Source organism: Prunus avium, chromosome 6 (assembly GCF_965620075.1).
Source record: "Prunus avium chromosome 6, drPruAviu1.hap1.1, whole genome shotgun sequence".
In the NCBI taxonomy this organism is placed as follows: domain Eukaryota; kingdom Viridiplantae; phylum Streptophyta; class Magnoliopsida; order Rosales; family Rosaceae; genus Prunus; species Prunus avium.
Genome location: NC_142289.1, coordinates 6,968,182 through 6,987,148, shown reverse-complemented (window position 1 = coordinate 6,987,148; position 18,967 = coordinate 6,968,182). Strand labels below are relative to the sequence as shown.

At 37.3% G+C, this 18,967-nt stretch overlaps 1 protein-coding gene across 1 annotated transcript; it reads right to left on the bottom strand.

Annotated features, from left to right (window-relative positions):
* Window positions 1-582: 582 nt before the first annotated feature.
* LOC148293558 (protein STRUBBELIG-RECEPTOR FAMILY 2-like) lies at window positions 583-17,636 on the bottom strand. The gene is made up of 10 exons (XM_088254520.1): window positions 17,543-17,636; window positions 17,180-17,263; window positions 4,898-4,946; window positions 4,732-4,803; window positions 4,578-4,643; window positions 4,419-4,487; window positions 3,266-3,337; window positions 969-1,037; window positions 798-863; window positions 583-703 (listed from the first exon to the last, which is right to left on the bottom strand). The coding sequence occupies exons 1-10, from the start codon at window positions 17,634-17,636 to the stop codon at window positions 583-585; spliced, it is 762 nt and encodes a 253-aa protein (XP_088110646.1).
* Between the last annotated feature and the right edge of the window lie 1,331 nt (window positions 17,637-18,967).

Below are 18,967 nucleotides of genomic sequence, written 5' to 3'. Positions count from 1 at the left end.
CAAAAAATCACTTGAATCCGATATCATTTGACCACTCAATTGAGTTATTGAAATTTTGGTACTTTCTTGAAGCACCGTATTCATTGATTTTATATGATACAATTGGATGTCGAAACGGTTTCTGATTTGTCTAATTTTTTGCAAGGATGATCTATAAATGTAAACTTAAAAATAGATGGTTTGGATTGTTGAAGAAGAAAAAATCTTAGGGGACCCTAAAGGGTGTCCCTCAAATTTATTTGAGAGATCCCTTAATAAAAAAGGACTATATATATATTTGAGGGATCTCTTAATAGAAGGAAATATATATATATATATATATATATATATATACTATTTACTCTAAATTGGTACTGGTACGTTTTTGTGAAATCTGTTAGATTTAATGCATTAGTTTGGGCCCACATGCAAACAAAGGACAATATGGGCCCCAGCTGGACGCATGTGTGGAAGGGACTTTTGGGCCGCATGTAAGGCCTAAATCTTGTGGCAGAAATTTTGAATTTGCAATATTATCTTTTAAAAATTGAAGTGAACATCTACCCTCCCATCGAACGGCGAGAATTGGTTTTTTGACTAAATCTAAGTCAGTTTCCTTTTCTCCATTGAGGTTACTCCCCAATCTTGCTTGTGTTCATCAGGGAAAACATTGGAAAAATTGTGCTGCATAAAAACCTCATCAAAATCTTTGTTTTTGATGTTCCTGTAAGAAGCAATAAGAAAACCAGAATTTTTTTTTTTAATAAAAAAAAAAGGAAAACTAATGCTGGAAAAGGGCAGGTAGAGTAGACACCTACAGATTAGTTAGTGGAACCTCAGCTAGATAAGCAACTGATCTAGTAATTTTATTATTCTGCAATAACCTGTAGGCAGATGCATCCATTGGACATGTGAAATCACTGACACATAACTGTAGAATACAGATGACAAGCAAGAAAATACCTAACTAAAACAAAACACAAGCTCACAATCCAGTGAGGTTTGCCAAGGATTTGAATGAATTGGGATCTCCAGTAAAGTTATTGTATGACAAATCCCTGCAGAAATCAATTTTCTCTGCCTTTATTCAAATCCAATTCATATTGTTCTTTACTTTTATGGCCGTTCTCTCTGTCATGACATCTTGCCTTGCGGAATAATTGCATATTTTAAGTACAACTTCAGTTTTGGATCAAAGCATGTTTAGCATGATTGTAATAACATTTTGGATCAAAGTCCTATTTGTATGGTTGTCTGTTTTTAAATTTCAAGTTATGAACACTACAAACCTAAACAACATCGAAACCCTGACTGGTTCCAACTACAAGAAATGGAAAAGGGGTCTTGAGATAGCTCCTGGACTTCTGGATATTGATATGGCAATAAGAGAGCAAGCTCCAGAAAAACCAGAAGAGTATGCAATTGCTGAGGAAAAAGCCTATTTTGCCAAATGTGAAAGGGCAAACAGGATAGTTACTCTGATCTTGCTCAAGTCAATGTTACCTGCTGTGAAAGGTGGAATACCACTTTCCAACAATGCTAAAGTTTTCCTCGAATCTATTAGCCTAAAATTCAAGGAATCTGAAAAAGCTGAGATGGGATTTCTAATCTACAAGCTGACAGGTATGAAGTATGAAGGAGATGAATGTGTAAGAATGCACTTTCTAAATATGATTGGTATTGAGATGAATCTGAGAAACTATGGGGCATATATAGACGATGGCATGCTAGTTTATCTAGCGCTTAGCTCACGACCTAATGACTTTAAGCAGATCAAGAGCAGTTATGAAGGAATTATGGCCATTGGATGAGTTGATTGAAATCTCTGCGCAAGAGGAACAAAACAATAACAAAGAGAAATCTATCAATCTGATTCAAGTCACTGAGAAGGAAGGAAGAGCAATTGGGATTGCTAAAACCAAGCGTTTCTCTTCTGCAGAAAGCTTGGTTAATTGAAGGATCTTATGTAATGTTAAGCAGCAATTCAGTTTTATATGATACCAAGAAAGGTTGCTTAAATCTTTAGTCATGACAGTTGTGGGAGGCTTCTAATGTGTTGAACAATGATATTATCAAAGACAGAGAAAGAGAATTGCTTGTTTTATATTGAAAAGGGGTACTTGAGAAATTTAAAATGGGAGGTTGCACCGATTATGATGTACCAATATCAGATTGAGACAAATTCAGTGATGAACATGCACTAGAGAGATTGCATATGCAAGATAAGCCTTAGGCCTCAATTGTAGGCCGCTTTATGTGTGTACAGGCCAAGCTTATTGGGCAGCAGAAAAGAAAATGTTGAGATATTTGCACATGACTAAGGAGTACAAATTTTGTTTACAAAAGAGGTGATATAAAACTTCTCAGAAGTTGACATCTGTTTTTATGTCTTGCCTGATGGTGGTGCAATAACCAGAGAAGATGAGCTGAATCATACTATAGTAACGATATTGCAGACTGAGTTCATAGTATACTATGAGGTATGAGATTTTCACAACAAAAGTTGAGGATATTGAACTTAGTTTAAAGCCCTGTATATTTATGGATGAGAACAGTGCTATAGTTTAAGGCAACAAGAGGTTGATTGGTTCAGAGTTACAGTAAAGTGTTCAAAGAAAAGATTGAATAAAGACATATATGATTGGAGCAAGTCCTAAGACAGCAGAGCTATTGTCCAAGGAATTGTCAAGTAATATTTACATAGACGTACTTGTTACTAGCATAATTTAGCTAGACAGTTTGGATGCCCAGGACCAGTGGGAGCATTTTGATGTTCTTTGTTTCGATTGGTTGCTTGCAAGAAGGTTGCCTAGAGGGGTCATTTGGAAATAAAATTGTAAGTTATTTTCTCAGTAGATTTTTCTTTCTTTGCTAGAGGTTTGGTAAGCACATAAAAAAAAATTAAGAGATATTTAGTCATATACCCATTCTTAGCACTAAATAAATCCTACATCATTTAATTTCTATAAACAAATCCAAAAAAAAACCCAAAAAATGATAGCTGACCCTATTGAATTTAATTTTGATTATTAAATTACTTTGATGCCCTATTGAGTGTTTTGGGCTTTTTTATGAAGTTTTGGGGTTGAGTTTGTTTTAAGAAATCAATGACAGTTTTGTAATTTAAAAGAAATTAAAAGCCTTTTTGTTATGTTGTAAATGGGCTTTGTGTCTGTTTCTAAAGTCTATTTCATGTAGGGTTTTTTTTTTTATATAATTTGGGCTCCTATATTGGGTATAATAATGAATCTCCCAAAAATTAAAAGGACTATGAAAGGAAGCATACAATTCTCTTAAATTTTGCAAGCCTAAAAATACATTGCCTACAGGTCCAAATAACAAATTGTGGCTTAGATTCCTACAAGAAAGGAAAAGTGTGAAGACCCATATTTTAAACGGATAATAGAAGATATTTATATTTTGGATAAACTTGGACGATATTATCTTTTAAAGATATTTATCTTTTAGATAAACTTGGATGATCTTATCTTCTTAGGATATTTATCTTTTGGATAAACTTGAATGTTCTTATCATTTTAATATTGAAGTTTATCATATCCCTATAAACACTATAAATAGGAGCATAACCTTATAGTTTCAAAACATGAGAAATTAGAAAGAGAGAGAGAGTGGTGATGAAACTCTTGGAGCTTGGTTTGGGTGATGGTATATGAAGATAGGTAGATGGGTTGTCTTACCAATTTATTTTAAGGGCTCTCATTATCGAGGTGAGTGGTTTATGTAATGTGTTCTAAAAGTTCTTATTTTATGATAAAATATGAAAACCATGAATTATCGTGGATTTGTTCTATTTACAAACATTTCTCTATTTCAAGTCAACCATGTCTAATTTGGTGCAATCTTTCACACTCTATATATATATATATATTGATTGGAATATTTATGAAGTACGTATTATTCATGGAACATGAGAACTTCAATGTTGGAGTATCTGAGGGATAGATGTATCATAAGGGGACATAGGGCAGTGAGGGCAATAGGGGTCACGTGGTTGGTTACATGTGATGAAGGATAACCGAGATATGAATGGATGATGTGATATTTTCTAGAGTGTGTAAAACGGCATTGCTTGACTGACATATTACATAATCTACTCACTGAGCGGTTGCTCATTCCTCACCCTATTTAATTTTTCAGATGAATTAGTGGGCAAGACAAAAACTAAATCGATTGAGGCTGAATTGGATGCGAGTGATGGAGCTTTATTTATTTATTATAAAGTTGTAAGATTTTGGATATATTTTTATAAGAGAAGTTTATTTTAAACCCATGTTTCGGCTTCTTTTTATTTTATTTTACTTTCTCACGCACTGGGCGTGGGGTTTCACCGACCCCCGGGTCCGGGGTGTGACAAAAAGATATAGCTTATGTTGAATAATCATGAACCATAACCAGTAAATAAGCAGTATGCAACTCACAAATGTCGGAGACTTTTCATGGTAGGTAAAAAATGAGGAATAGAGGTCAAAGAGTTGCATGCCAGATTGCTGCACATGTCATTGAGCAACGAGCATAAATATCAAAATTGTAGAACATGTCAAATAAAACCAATTGTATGAACGAGGAATCGTACTTACATATGAGTGGCATTTGGGGGTAAGACATAAGGAATTTCATCCACAATGTTATTGGAACTAACATCCCTATAAGAATAAACCAGATGAAAAGGTTTGCACAAACCATATGTGAAGTAATTTAATTTATAATTTTAAAATTTAAAAAAAGACTTACAGTGTCTTCAGGTTGAACATATTATAGAGTAGTGCACTAAGATACCCTGAGAGGTTTAGCCCTTGAATTTTATTGCATAAGGTGAGAACAGAATTAAGTTTAGTACATAATCCAAGTATAGTTAACATTGCCAACAACAAAAGAATTATTGTACTAGGAGCATTACAGGTGTATTACAGATGACCTAGAACATGACACTCCAATTGTTGAAGAATATAAGTCCCACATCGGAAACTTGATTAAATAAAATACAATATATAATGAATGGTTCCACTACTAATATGACCGAGGCCTTTTGTGATAAAACCTCACACCTACTGGGCTTTTGTGACAAAACCTCACACCTACTGGGCTCTATAGGTGGTTAAGTTAGTGACAATATCGGTGTTGTTAGTAGTAGGTCGTTGGCCCGTCTCTCTGATACCATTTGTCATGGGATGAGTGAGCGGCGCAGCGTGGTGAAAGCGAAACACACATTTCGCTCACTCAGAGCACGACTCGTGCGGCCCAGGATCCCTTCGGATCCCAGTCAACCTTTTACCATCTTCATGATATACATAACTCTCACAACTCCGCGAGATGTTCACCATCAAGTGTCGCCTTCCAAGGCTAGACAACGAGTCACACTACCTTGTAATAGTACAATCACCCCGCATCCGGCAACGAACCATCAACGCCAATACATCAAGCGTTTCATAAGACACGTCAACTGCATCGACCACGTCGCATGCCTAACTCGTGGCTTGCTCATGTCCAATTCAAGACATAGCGATCTAACACATCATCGATTTACCCACACGTTTGTTGGTCATTCCGTTAGCAACCAAGATAGCTTACATCCTCAAACGGTACACGCAAGCTGTCACACTCGCATGTTGCCTAAGCCTTAGCGACATATGTATTCCGAATGTCCATCATAATCATCTATGCATTGCACGGGGTCGCAACCCATGTGTACCGGCATCCAAATATCTTCCTTCTACATTGGACAAGGCCGACCCCAAGCCAAATCCATCGAGTATTGTCAAATTCTTCGCTTGCCGACGGCATAGCAAATGTCATACGTTGACCTCACTCTTCACAACAATGCACAATACGAACGACCTCGCGTGTTTGTAATGTTCTCGGGAATTCCTTTCCCTCGGAGACATAGATTTTCCTTCAACAATCTTATGCCCGCCCTTATGACTACCTCCAATGTCATAAGGATACTCACTTAGTGTCATAAGGGTATAAGCACCAGGGGCGGTGGAGAGCATAACACCATGTCACTCCCAATACAACATTTTATACATTTAGCCTTCTGTCAGGAGGAAACATCACCTATGCACAAGGAGTCATAATTGGGCATAACTAATTCATACGAACTTTGAATGGCGAACCATCAGTTGCGTTGGATGCGTCTCAACATCACGAACGTCCCAGTATTATTAGCTTCCTCAGATTCCCCCCGTAACCTTCGAAAATACCCAAAATACCTTTCACGTGTGCAACCCGACCAACACAAACCATCCTAGCTCTTAAGCCCTCGCCCTTCCACACTTATACTACCTCGTAAGTGCATAGATGTCCCAATTGAGTCACGATAGCACTCGTTGATGTGCGATCCGTGACATTGTTCCAATGGAGTCACGATAGCACTAGCTTATGTGTGATCCGTGACATTCTTCCCCAATAATAGTGTCAACATGCCCACCACATTGTCACATAACAACACCATATAGGAATATTCTCTTTTCCTCGATCAATGGACCACAATGCACCACTGTATTCACCATTTTCAACTTCTTTTCGAAGTTCCACGTCTTGTCCCTCTTTGGGCCGAGACCTCCATCTCTTGTCGCAATCAACCATAGAACAAACACATAGCTCGCTGGTCAGGTACTTCTACATTTTCTACATTTGAAAAGATACACCCCGCATGGGTGTGACTCATAAGCTAATCGTGTGTCTTCCACGGCACCTCAATTTGTTTGTGCATCTGCACTGCCATACCTCTATGGCATTCGTGGGTCTCCCCTACTTATCTCGTCGACACACCCTCACGTTCGCGTGCATCCAAAGCAAAGTTCCAAAACACTTAGGCCATCACAGTTCACCAAGGTTAAACATCATCCCTATGACGAGTAGAACCACCTAACTACCAACACCCAAACTCGAACTCGGCAAAATCACTTTCATAGCATCCACATGGGAACAAGTAAGATGTCAACACTCAAGTTGCTCCAACTTTGTCTGCCATTAAGTGCGGACATACTCTATGTCCTTAGCAATCATACTCACAAGTAAGACTCCGGGATCCACCTTTGGAACACTCTATCTTTCCGAATATTAGTAAGCAACCTTATGTCAAACATTGTGCATGACTCACACGTTCTCCACAGTTGCAAGAGCAACCACTTAAGTGACTCCTTCATTAAAGTCTAGCCCATCAGTAACATACTCCCTCAATGGAGCCTAGCCCACCGGGGACTTATTCCCTTCGAAGATTGCACCATTATGATTTTGAGCTCCCATAACTCTTCCCTGAACAAAGGTCTTGCATCATCCGTTCAACACTCGTCACCAACGGAATTCAACACAACCATCAGTGGCATGCTATGGTTCGAGTATAGCCAACCTTCAACACTCTCACCAAACTTGCGATGCCATCTTTCTCACATCTTGTCCTTGAACAAGCAACATCACTTTGTCAACCGTGTGTCCTCCAAGGTACCTCCATTCGTTTGCACATATGTGAGAATGTGAAGGTAAAGAGTCTCATATTGGAGAGTTGAGAAACCTAACAAGGGTTTATAAGGAGTTGGGTTACTCCCCCTATTGCCAATTGGTTTTGGGGTGGAACCTCAACTTCCTTCATGGTATCAGAGCAAGGTTAGCCCACGTGTGAAAGCCCAACGGCCACATGTGAAGCAGAGAGAGGGTTGTGTGCTGTGTAAGTTGCAGAGAGTTAGAGAGAGTGTGAGAGAGAGAGAGACTGTAGCAATGTTTTAACCAGCTTGACCTTCGTTGAATAGCTGGACCCCACGTCAACGCAAATCAAAACCGCTTCGCACGTGCCACTGGCACATTTTCTTTTGGAGATATTAAATTGCAGAAACAACATCGTTGTTGAGGCCATAGTCTTTAACGGAGCGAAGGAACACGGTCTATCTCATGTCCGTTGAATAGCTAATTGTTGTTTACTTATGTTTGTCCTAGCGCTAATTTGTGCTCTCTTTTTTCTTTTCTTTTTGAGAGAAAATGGTATTACATTCAACCCAAAGAGAACATTACATGGAAAGAACGAGCATGTTAACAGTGGACTCATTAAAAACTTCAAAGGGAAAACCACAAGGGATAAAACCTCGGGGTAGAGAATAGCACCACCAATGCTAATGACTAAAAAGAAGAGTAAACACCCCTATTACAAAGTCAAACAAAACTAGACCAATCCTCCCTAACGCCATCTAGGAGCCGAGGAGGTCCATCACCCAACCAATCACAAAGCTCCTCCACTCGAAGACTATAACGTGCAGTACGATGAGCCATAGTGTTGGCATTACGGGGGACAAAATGAACATAGGAGGATAACACTAGCCGAATTTCAGTCACAAGCACTTCCTCAAGAGCTAAATATTCTCTCCTTTGATAGCAACTGCACTGCTGCTGCATCATTGGCAGATGCTGATGATGGTGCAACATCTGAATCGTTTGTGAAATATAATTCAATCTGATCCAAGGCTGGAAGAATTTATTTTGCTATTAAGCACTAGCCGACGTCGGCATTTTGGTTGATCTCATCTGCGCTTACGATGGTTCCCTCCTCTATGATCATATCCACCAGATATTCGCTCTAATTTAAGTTCAAGAATGGATAAGAGTTCTGCTCGAATCCCTTTCCGTTAAACAGTACTGTCATCTACTGCGAATTTGGTATTGCCAACAATGCTATGAAATCCTGTATAAGTATAGACACGTTGTCCATTATCCTAACCACTCGAGTTTGTTGATTCAAATAAAGATCAATCAACCACCAAGCCGTAAAATTCACTTCAACTGTTTGAAGTCTAGAAGCATCACTAAAAAAATGAATTAAGACTAATAGTCAATTTCAGCTGCAATAATCAAGGTTTTCAAAGACAAATATTTTGTAATAAATAAAATAAACATTTCAAGACCTGAAAGAATCATACCCAAAATTAAGGTAGTGTGCAATTTCTTCGTCTGTCATTGTAACCTCAGTATTATCAAGAAGACTACCAACACAATTTCTAAAGAAAGAAAATGGCATATTTTCAAAGTGTGAAATTCAGGAGAGCAGATAGTTATCAACAGAAATGATGATTACATAGAAAGATGACATCCCATATCCTCATTTGGCACTGTGGCTACCTCCGAACAAGATACAACTTGAACCAAAAAGATTTCACGCAACACATACAGAAAATTGAATCCAACAAATGCATAAAATCCATCAAAAACAAAAAAAAAATGATTGTAAGAGTTACAATCACCTAGAGCAGAGAATACCACCACTTGGAAAGCCATAATAGCCGAGATGAAAGTTAATGTGAAGCACATTCATTCACTCTGTTTTGCCATACTCACGAAAATCAAATTCAGACTGCGGAAATCAACAGAAAGAAAAATCGTTAGAAATGAAAAGAAGCTAAACAAAATCAATTTCCTATTTTGCCATACACAATCAATCGTTAGAAATGCAAATTTTTTCTACTTTCCTCCATTTTCTCGGAAACCAAACGGAATAGGAAACGCAATCAATAACACATTTCTAAAGCGGAAAATCAAAAGAAGCTAAAGAAGCGTTGTAGGGAGAGGGATTGTGAAGCAGAGAGAGGGTTGCGTGTTGTGTAAGATGCAGAGAGCTAGAAAAAGAGTAAGAGTAAGAGAATCTAGCAATGTCTCAACTAGCTTGACCTTCGTTGAATAGTTGGACCCCACGTCAACACAAATCAAAACCGCTTCGCACATGCCATGATAGGACCCACCCCGAATTCCTCGAAATTCGGGATAAATCCCGTGAAAGTTCCGACATAATACTGATGACGGGCCCACTTACTAAAGACATGAGACTTTATGCCGAAGTCTTCCTTGAAAATTGGACACTTTCCAAATTTCTCAACTTGTTAAGAACATATTTAATATCACCAACTGGCAGCATGCAAAAGATAAATTTATGCAGTTTATATCAATGTTCGGGCTAAAAATCAAACCATAGTACAGGCAATAATAGAAGAATATAAGAGTTTCGGTTTACAAACATTAATAAAGTTTAACATGACATAAATGAACAAAGCTTATCCTACTGAAGCTCGAGATTCGAAAGTTCAGGGCTCGGCTCTGCTACTCAGCTCGGTCAACTACTGTCTAGAGGGCACAAAACATAAAATATGTGAGTGGACAAAAACAAAGTTTGATTTAGTTTGCAAAACAACATATTAACCCCACCGTTTGGAAAATAATGCCAAAAATATGCAATTGATACCATATCTACGTAATAGTTGTGAGATAAAAAATGTTCTCACTTCCCCAAGAACATATAATAACATCCAAACCAAAACCTTTGACTCCAGTCCAAACGTTCCCGAATAATATACTTCTTAACGACATAAGTAAGAATGACTTTAAAAATATTTCATTTATACATTTGTATATATATATATATATATATATAAAAGAGTATCACACCAATTTGAGTACCAAGGAAAATAATCCCCTTGGATTGTTTGACTAGTTCGCAAGGTTTCAACTTTCTATCCTGCGTCTAGGGATGAGCGGTCCAACCGGGGGACAAACACTCTATAGCACGCACTCCAGAAATTCCAACGCCACGTGTGGCCAAAACCAAACACTAAGTCCTACGCGCCCAAACAACTTTATCACATGCTGGATAATCCAACACCACGTGTGATAAGCTAACAACATAACCATATATGCCCACATGCCGAATAACCCAACGCCATGTGTGGGTACAATAACCAAGGGAGGGTACTTAGCATGATGTAATTCCATATTCACATAACCAAACAATAAAGCACCCAAACTCATATTTATCTCTTGCCCAATCATATATAATCACAAGGTGAATAACAATTTCTCAACTTATATAATCCATAATCCGAAAAATCATAACTTCAAATATCAACATAGTAGAAGCATTCAAAATTCCACGATATATATACATATATCTTTTCCGTAATCATGAAAATTTATATGAGATGCCGAGTAATTTGATCAATAAAAATAATGATATTTCTAATAATGTCCACTCACAAGTAGTCTCACACTGAGAGGGTTCGACATGCTGAGTACTCGTTGTCGGAGCACCTATTTCAGAATATGAGTACAAAATTAATATAAAATGCTTCGAATGAAAACTTTAAATTAAATTCCTAGTTTCCCGGGTTTCAAATATGTGTACTAGGAACAAGACCTCCTAAGGTCCAATTACGTGTTTCGAATGTTGGAATAGCCTCGGAAAACGCTCAATCAACCTAGTGGTCAAACTTTCCATAATGGATCAATCGGGCCCATGACCTCCAATTTTTTATCCGAAAGTTCTTATGGGTTCAACAATGTTTAATAAGCATGTCCAGCAAATTTGGCCCGAAACGAACGGTTGGATCCCTCATGATCGGATAGTTATCAATTAACGCAAACTTTAAGTCAGTATTATCAAGAAGAATACCAACACAATTTCTGAAGAAAGAAAATGACATATTTTCAAAGTGTGGAATTTAGGAGAGCAGATAGTTATCAAAAGAAACGATAATTACCTAGGAAGATGACATCCCATATCCTCTTTTGGCACTGTGGCCACCTCCAAATAAGATACAACTTGAACTAAAAAGATTTCATGCAACACAGACATAAACTTGAATCCAACAAATGCTTAGGTTCGGATTCTTTCTATTTTTTTCTACTTTCATCAAAGAAAATAAAATCCATGAAAGACAAAAAAAAAAATTGTAAGAGTTACAAACACCTGGAGCAGAGAATACCACAGGGAAAATAAAAGACGCACAGAAACTCACAAAAACCATAGAATAAACCAATAAAGCATAAGAGAAGTTTTAAACCAGTATACCATTGCACCATACATCTGTTCCATGAAACCAATGCCAAGTAAATCCCTACTTTATACCGACCTGAAAATGTGTTATTGCATGCTAGACCTCGGCAACGTGATCCCTGAAATCTTCGTCAGGTTGGTCACAGGGAAGTTGGATTTGTTTCTTCGGTGGTGAGGGTGGTTTCTTCCTCCTCTCCAACTTTTTCACGTTCTTAGCCAACTCTCTCTTATTTCGCCCCTCCACTGTCACGTCGTCCATCTTCTGTATATATCCACCAACTTCAAACTTCTCAGCTAGTTCTTTGTCTGAATCTGGAAGCTTCCCATTTTTCGGGATGTTGCTAGCTAACACTATACCGACCCCAATGGATAGACACAAATAGGAGATGCATGATCTTGCTCTTTTCTTCCTTCTGTAAAATAGTGGACAAGGAGACAACGCCTGGGACAACCAGATCAAAATAGTTGTCATTGTCTTGTATCTTCCTTTTAAAAAAACATATCAAAGAAGAGTTCTAAAAAGATGAACAAGATGTTGCAAAGTGCAGGTGGGTGGAATAGAAACCTACAAATCTGTCTTCCATTCATGAATGTAATATGTCTTCCACTTGCCATCAAACCAATTGCCAATTTGCTTCCTTTACTTATTCCATAGTGTTGGTGACTCCATTCTCCAAATTCTTCATCTTTTTGTTTCATTGGTTGTTGCATCCATATGGTATTTATTTTCTTCTTTAATTTCTTGCACTTGAACACTTTATCATGCACTTACATGCATTTCTCATCTCTTTGGCCGGGTGGTGCATCTTGCAATCTTTTTAATAAATCTTGTCACCATTTGCCTACTAGCATCCAATGATCTTCTTCAACCTTAAGATAAAATAATGAAATCATCATCAATTATGTAATGGGTATGTAAGCAAGTGAATAAGTGAAAAACATTCCTAATTAACTAAAATTGTAAGAAAATCAATTACTAACAAATATATTTAGGGATAATAAACATGATAATTTATGTGCTCATCACATACAGTTCTCTTAAATTCTGCAGGCTGGTAAATACAATGCCAACAGGTCCAGATAACAAATTGTGGCTTAGATTCCTGCAAGAAAGGAAAAATTACAGCTTAATTATGCTGAATAATCATGAACCAAAACCAGTAATTAATCAGTATGCAACTCACAAATATCGGAGACTTTTCATGGTAGGTAAAGAATGGAGAAAATATCAAAATTGTACTAATGCTGGGAAAGGGCAGGTAAAGTAGACACCTACAAATTAGTTAGTGGAAATTCATCTAGAAAAGCAACTAATCCAGTAAAGTTGTTATTCTGCAAGAACCTGCAGACAGATGCACCCATTAGACATGTGAAATCGCTGACATGCAACTGTAGAATACACTATGACAAGCAAGAAAAATTAACTCAAACAAAAACTCACAATCCAGTGAGATTTGCCAAGGATTTGAAGGAACTACGAAGATCTCCAGAAAAGTTATTGTATGACAAATCCCTACAGAAATCAAAATTTCAACCAGACACAAAAGGAAATGAGCAAAACATATCACAATTTCATCAATCCCACCTCAACTTAGAACTTCAAAGTCAAAACCCTTATTTCTATTCCACTTCAGATAAAACATAAAAAGAACTATGCAAAAAGAAGCATACAATTCTCTTAAATTCTGCTGGCCAGTAAATACATTGCCAACCACAGGTCCAGACAAGAAGTTGTGGCTTAGATTCCTACAAGAAAGGAAAGACTACAGTTTATGCTGAATAATCATATACCAAGTTGTTATTATGCAAGAACCTGCAGGTAGATGCAGCCATTGGACATTTGAAATCACTGACACAAGGGTTCCAGTTGTAGAATACACTATGACAAGAAATTAAAAACTAACTAAAACAATTACAAACTCACAATCCAGTGAGGTTTGACAAGGATTTGAATGAAATGGGAAGATCTCCAGTAAAGTTATTGCATGACAAATCCCTGCAGAAATTAAATTTTCAACCAGACACAAAAGGAAATGAGCAAAACATATCACAATTTCATCAACTGGAACTTTATCCCACCTCAACTTAGAACTTCAAAGTTAAAACCCTTATTTCTATTCCACTTCAAATAAAACATAAAAAGAACTATGTAAAAAGAAGCATATAATTCTCTTAAATTTTGCAGGCCAGTAAATACATTGCCAACCACAGGTCCAGACAAGAAGTTGTGGCTTAGATTCCTGCAAGAAAGGAAAAACTACAATTTATGTTGAATAATCATAAACCAAGTTGTTATTATGCAAGAACCTGCAGGCATATGCAACCATTAGACATTTGAAATCACTAACACAAAAGGGTTCCAGTTGTAGAATACACTATGACAAGAAATTAAAAACTAACTAAAACAAATACAAACTCACAATCCAGTGAGGTTTGACAAGGATTTGAATGAACTGGGAAGATCTCCAGTTAAGTTATTGTATGACAAATCCCTGTAGTAATCAAATTTTCAACCAGACACAAAAGGAAATGAGCAAAACATATCACAATTTCATCAACTGGAACTTTATCCCACCTCAACTTAGAACTTCAAAGTCAAAACCCTTATTTCTATTCCACTTCAAATAAAACATAAAAAGAACTATGTAAAAAGAAGCATACAATTCTCTTAAATTCTGCAGGCCAGTAAATACATTGCCAACCACAGGTCCAGACAAGAAGTTGTGGCTTAGATTCCTGCAAGAAAGGAAAGACTACAGTTTATGCTGAATAATCATAAACCAAGTTGTTATTATGCAAGAACCTGCAGGCAGATGTAGCCATTGGACATTTGAAATCACTAACACATAAGGGTTCCAGTTGTAGAATACACTATGACAAGCAATTAAAAACTAACTAAAACAAATACGAACTCACAATCCAGTGAGGTTTGACAAGGATTTGAATGAACTGGGAAGATCTCCAGTAAAGTTATTGTTTACCCGTTTTGATTTGTTTCCGGTAATAATAGGGTAAAGTTCCCCATTAATTCAAAGACCATTGTTTGGTCAATAAATTAACTTTCTTTATGTGTTGAGCGTGCCACTGTTAGCAACTTTTTCAATTCTAACAAACTCGAGAGTAAAAATAACTTGCGCCCCAAGCTATTGACTTTGAACAAACGATTGTGAATTTGGGTGAGGAATATCTCCCAAGTAAGTTCTTTTCTATGCCTTAGACTGGTAAGGACTTTATAATTTTCCTCAATATAAAACCGGTAGTTCTGGCCAGAATAACTAATAACAGACTGAACTAATTCCAGGCAGAACTCCCCTTTTCAAGACTCAAAAAGGGAAAACTGACTATACAAAGACAAAAAGAGGGCTGTACTTCCATTTCTGGCTGGGTAGTTGCCTCTGTTCTGGACTGGACTGGATGTTAAACAACTTCAAGTGCTGGACTCCGGCTGCAAATTGATACCAAAGCTTGATTTTGGTAGAGCTTTAATTCATTTCAAACCCTGGAAGGCTTTTGGATGGGCAGAACTGGGACTTCTCCAGTCTGAAAGGGACAGAAGTGGCTGGACTTGAGCTGGAGGCGTACTGTGGTACCTGTGCTGCTTAGTCAGGGCTCTCCATAAATTTGTTGAGTTTTTCGTTTTGAGAAAACTCAAATTCTGCTTGTCTTGGCTTTTGCTGAACCAAATTTGTAACGAGAGAAATCTCGTTATTGTTGACTTGTGAACTGAGATTCAAATCCGAAACAGTATTCTAACTGTCTTTGCTGGGAGAAAAAAGGATGATTCTGCAAGCTTGTTGAGAAGCTTTGGAATTGAAGTGCTTCAGACTCTAAGTCTGCTGGACTTAGTTTGAAGTTTTTGTGATTAAGTGATCATTTGAATGTTTGTCCTTTGACTGAGTTTTTTGGTTGTGTTGATTGATTGTCCTTTGTCTCTGTTCACCCTCTCTTGTATATATAAGAAATGTTCTTTGAGGGTGGGCGGCAAGTAAAAAGATCTTTTTTTTAATTTTTAATTGAAATAAACAGGGGTTCCATCCATTTTCTGGCAAGTAAACATTCAACGATTAGTTCCTGAAATGACTACTTCTCTGTTTTCTTTTGATGGGGTGCCATGCCCCTCTTTCATTTCAACTGCTTTCTGAGAGTCTGAGAGTCTTTTGAGATAGTAAGTTCTCAATTTTTTGATCCCTGTTTCCCGCTTATCCCCTTTTCACAGAGGCAGAGTCTGCTTATTCCTTGAAAATGGTGTTTTCTCCGGAACAGAAAATATCTTTTGAATAATTAAAACGGGATTTGATCTCCAGGCAACTGAGTTTTTTCAGAGACGTTCTTCTTTTACACCTGCCCCTGTTCAATCTTTTATTTCAGCCGATTTTGTTGACTTCTCTAAGTCAAGGATCACGTGGGACTGTTTTTAAAAGACCAGTTGGGTTTAGTTTGCTCTGAGCCCAATTCTAGTTCTTCCGAGGCCCAAGTCTCTTTTCTGATTTCCACTGTTTCTGGGCCTTCGACGTTTTGGGCCGAGTTCTTTGTTTTGGCATGTTTATTCGTTTAACGGGCTGGGCGCTTTTGATGGATTGAGGGTGCCAATTTTGGGCCAAAATAGGCGACTTTAGAAGAAATGATGTGGGCCTTTGCTTTTGAACTGGGCGTGCCAAATTTAAGCCCAAACAGTTATTGCATGACAAATTTAAGCCCATACAGTTCTCCTAAATTCTGCAGGCCAGTAAATACATTGCCAATAGGTCCAGACAAGAAGTTGTGGCTTAGATTCCTGCAAGAAAGGAAAGACAACAGTTTATGTTGAATAATCATAAACCAAAACCAATAAATAAATTTAATGCATAGTCGTAGTTAATCTGGCCAACAAAAAAAAAAAATTAAGTTTCTCCATGTGCTTCACAGTAATTGCCATCTCGGCAATTTTGGCTTCCCAAGCGGTCGCCTTCACTGATCCACCTCACGGTAACTCTTACTATAATTACCTTTTGGTCTTTATAGATTTTATGTTCCATGCTAAAGATTGTTCTTTTTACAGTACTTAATGCTTGTTTGGTCATCGAGAAATTAACGGAAAGTAGAAAAGGATATAAGAACCCGAACCTTTTTTTTTTCTTTTTTTTTTTTCATACTTTGAGAAGTTTTCATTAATTGAACTTGCATTTCTTGGATTCAAGTTTATGTTTGGGTTGCGTGAAATATTTTCATTTTATAAATTCTCCATCATATTTATTCTTCCCGTGTAATGATAGCTCTTCAAGATTTTTACAAGGCGCTTAACGGCCCTACGCAGCTGAAGGGATGGACATTGGATGGTGGGGATCCTTGTCATGAATCATGGGTTGGAGTTTCATGTTCTGGGTCATATGTAATGACAAGGATCCCCACCATACAATGTCCATCTCTTCAGCTGCATAGGACCGTTAAGCGCCTTGTAAAAATCTTGAAGAGCTATCACTGCACGGGAAGAATAAATACGATGGAGAATTTATAAAATGAAAATATTTCACGCAACCCAAACATAAACTTGAATCCAAGAAATGCAAGTTCAATTAATGAAAACTTCTCAAAGTATGAAAAAGAAAAGAAGAAAAAAAGGTTTGGGTTCTTATATCCTTTTCTACTTTCCGTTACTTTCTTGGTGACCAAACAGGCATTAAAGACCGTAAAAAGAACAATCTTCAGCATGGAACATAAAATCTATAAAGACCAAAAGGTAATTATAGTAAGAGTTACCGTGAGGTGGATCAGTGAAGGCAACCGCTTGGGAAGTCAAAATTGCCGAGATGGCAATTACTGTGAAGCACATGGAAAATCTCTGTTTTGCCATAGTTGCGAAAATCAAATTGAGACTGCGGAAAACGGAAAGAAAAAACGTAAGTATGAAAATGCACATTTTATCAAGTTTCCTCCATTTTCTTGGAAACCAAACGGAAAAGGAAGTGTTCAATAAACGCTCTGTAAACTGACTGAAACGTAGTAATACCACATTTCTAAAGTAGAAAGTATCAAAAGAAGCTAACGAACCTTTGGAGGAAGCGTCGTGTAGAGAGAGAGAGAGAGAGATTGTGAAGCAGAGAGGGTTTGGAATGTGTGCTGTGGAAATTGCAGACAGCCAGAGAGAGAGAGAGAGTGAGCGAATGAGAGAATGAGAGAATGAGAGAGACATATATATAGCATTGGTCTTAAGCAGCTTGATCATCGTGGAATAGCATGACCCATAACCGTTTCTAGCATTGGTCTTAAGCAGCTTGATCATCGTGGAATAGCATGACCCATAACCGTTTCTCACGTGCCACTTCTCCGGGGTTTGTTAGAACGAAAAACCGACGTCATTGCCGAGGCGCCAATTTGCGCCTTTAGTTATAAAATATGGTGGTAAAATAGACATTTTATTGAATTTAATTTAGGATCTGTTGTAAGAAAAGATAAATTATAATTTAACATTTAATGGCACACCCAGTTATTTGCTCATCACACCCCTCCATTTTCATCATAATATTTATTTTTACTTTCTTTATTTATTTAGTTAAATAATTAAATAATAAGGGCAGATCCGTAGCACCACAAAAATGATTGAGATTAAACTTTTTTATTTTTTTATTCTTTTTATAAATGATATATTGGAATTAATTTTTGATTGACTTTCCCATTCCATTTTCTCTCTCAGTGTAATTATGTTTTCCACGACTCCCTATATACTTCTCTCTCACTTGGCGTTCTTGTTCCATTATCTTCATCCATCCTTATCGTCTTCTTTTTTGTGTTCTTCTTCCCTTATCGATTTCTCATCTGACTCATACCACACGTAGACTTCCTACTTCTTGAACAATGACAATTTTCGGTACTCAACTCACCTAAACGGACTATAGATGATCCCTTCGTAATCATACAAGTCATTCTGGGTTTAAAGCTTTATCCCCTTTCTGATTCACTTCTTTTTTGTGTCCCTACTCATCCCTCAAATAAAGAAAATACTCAATTCAAATATGTCTCAACCAGATAAAAGAACGGATGTATCAACAAAACTTTGAGATTCTTACAGCAAATATGTCCAAGATTATGTTATCAACAAAGCTTTTTTTTTAATCCTTTCCCCTGTCAAACATGTTAAATTTATCCAAAGTGCTTCAAAGAAATTCACAAACCATCAATAATCAT

Coding starts and splice junctions, on each gene's coding strand:
- LOC148293558 (XM_088254520.1), bottom strand. CDS start 17,636: ATGGCAAAACAGAGATTTTCCATGTGCTTCACAGTAATTGCCATCTCG. Junction 4,804..4,897: donor AGGTCATCTGTAATACACCT/GTAATGCTCCTA, acceptor CACCTTATGCAA/TAAAATTCAAGGGCTAAACC. Junction 3,338..4,418: donor ATGAAAAGTCTCCGACATTT/GTGAGTTGCATA, acceptor CCTTTCTTGTAG/GAATCTAAGCCACAATTTGT.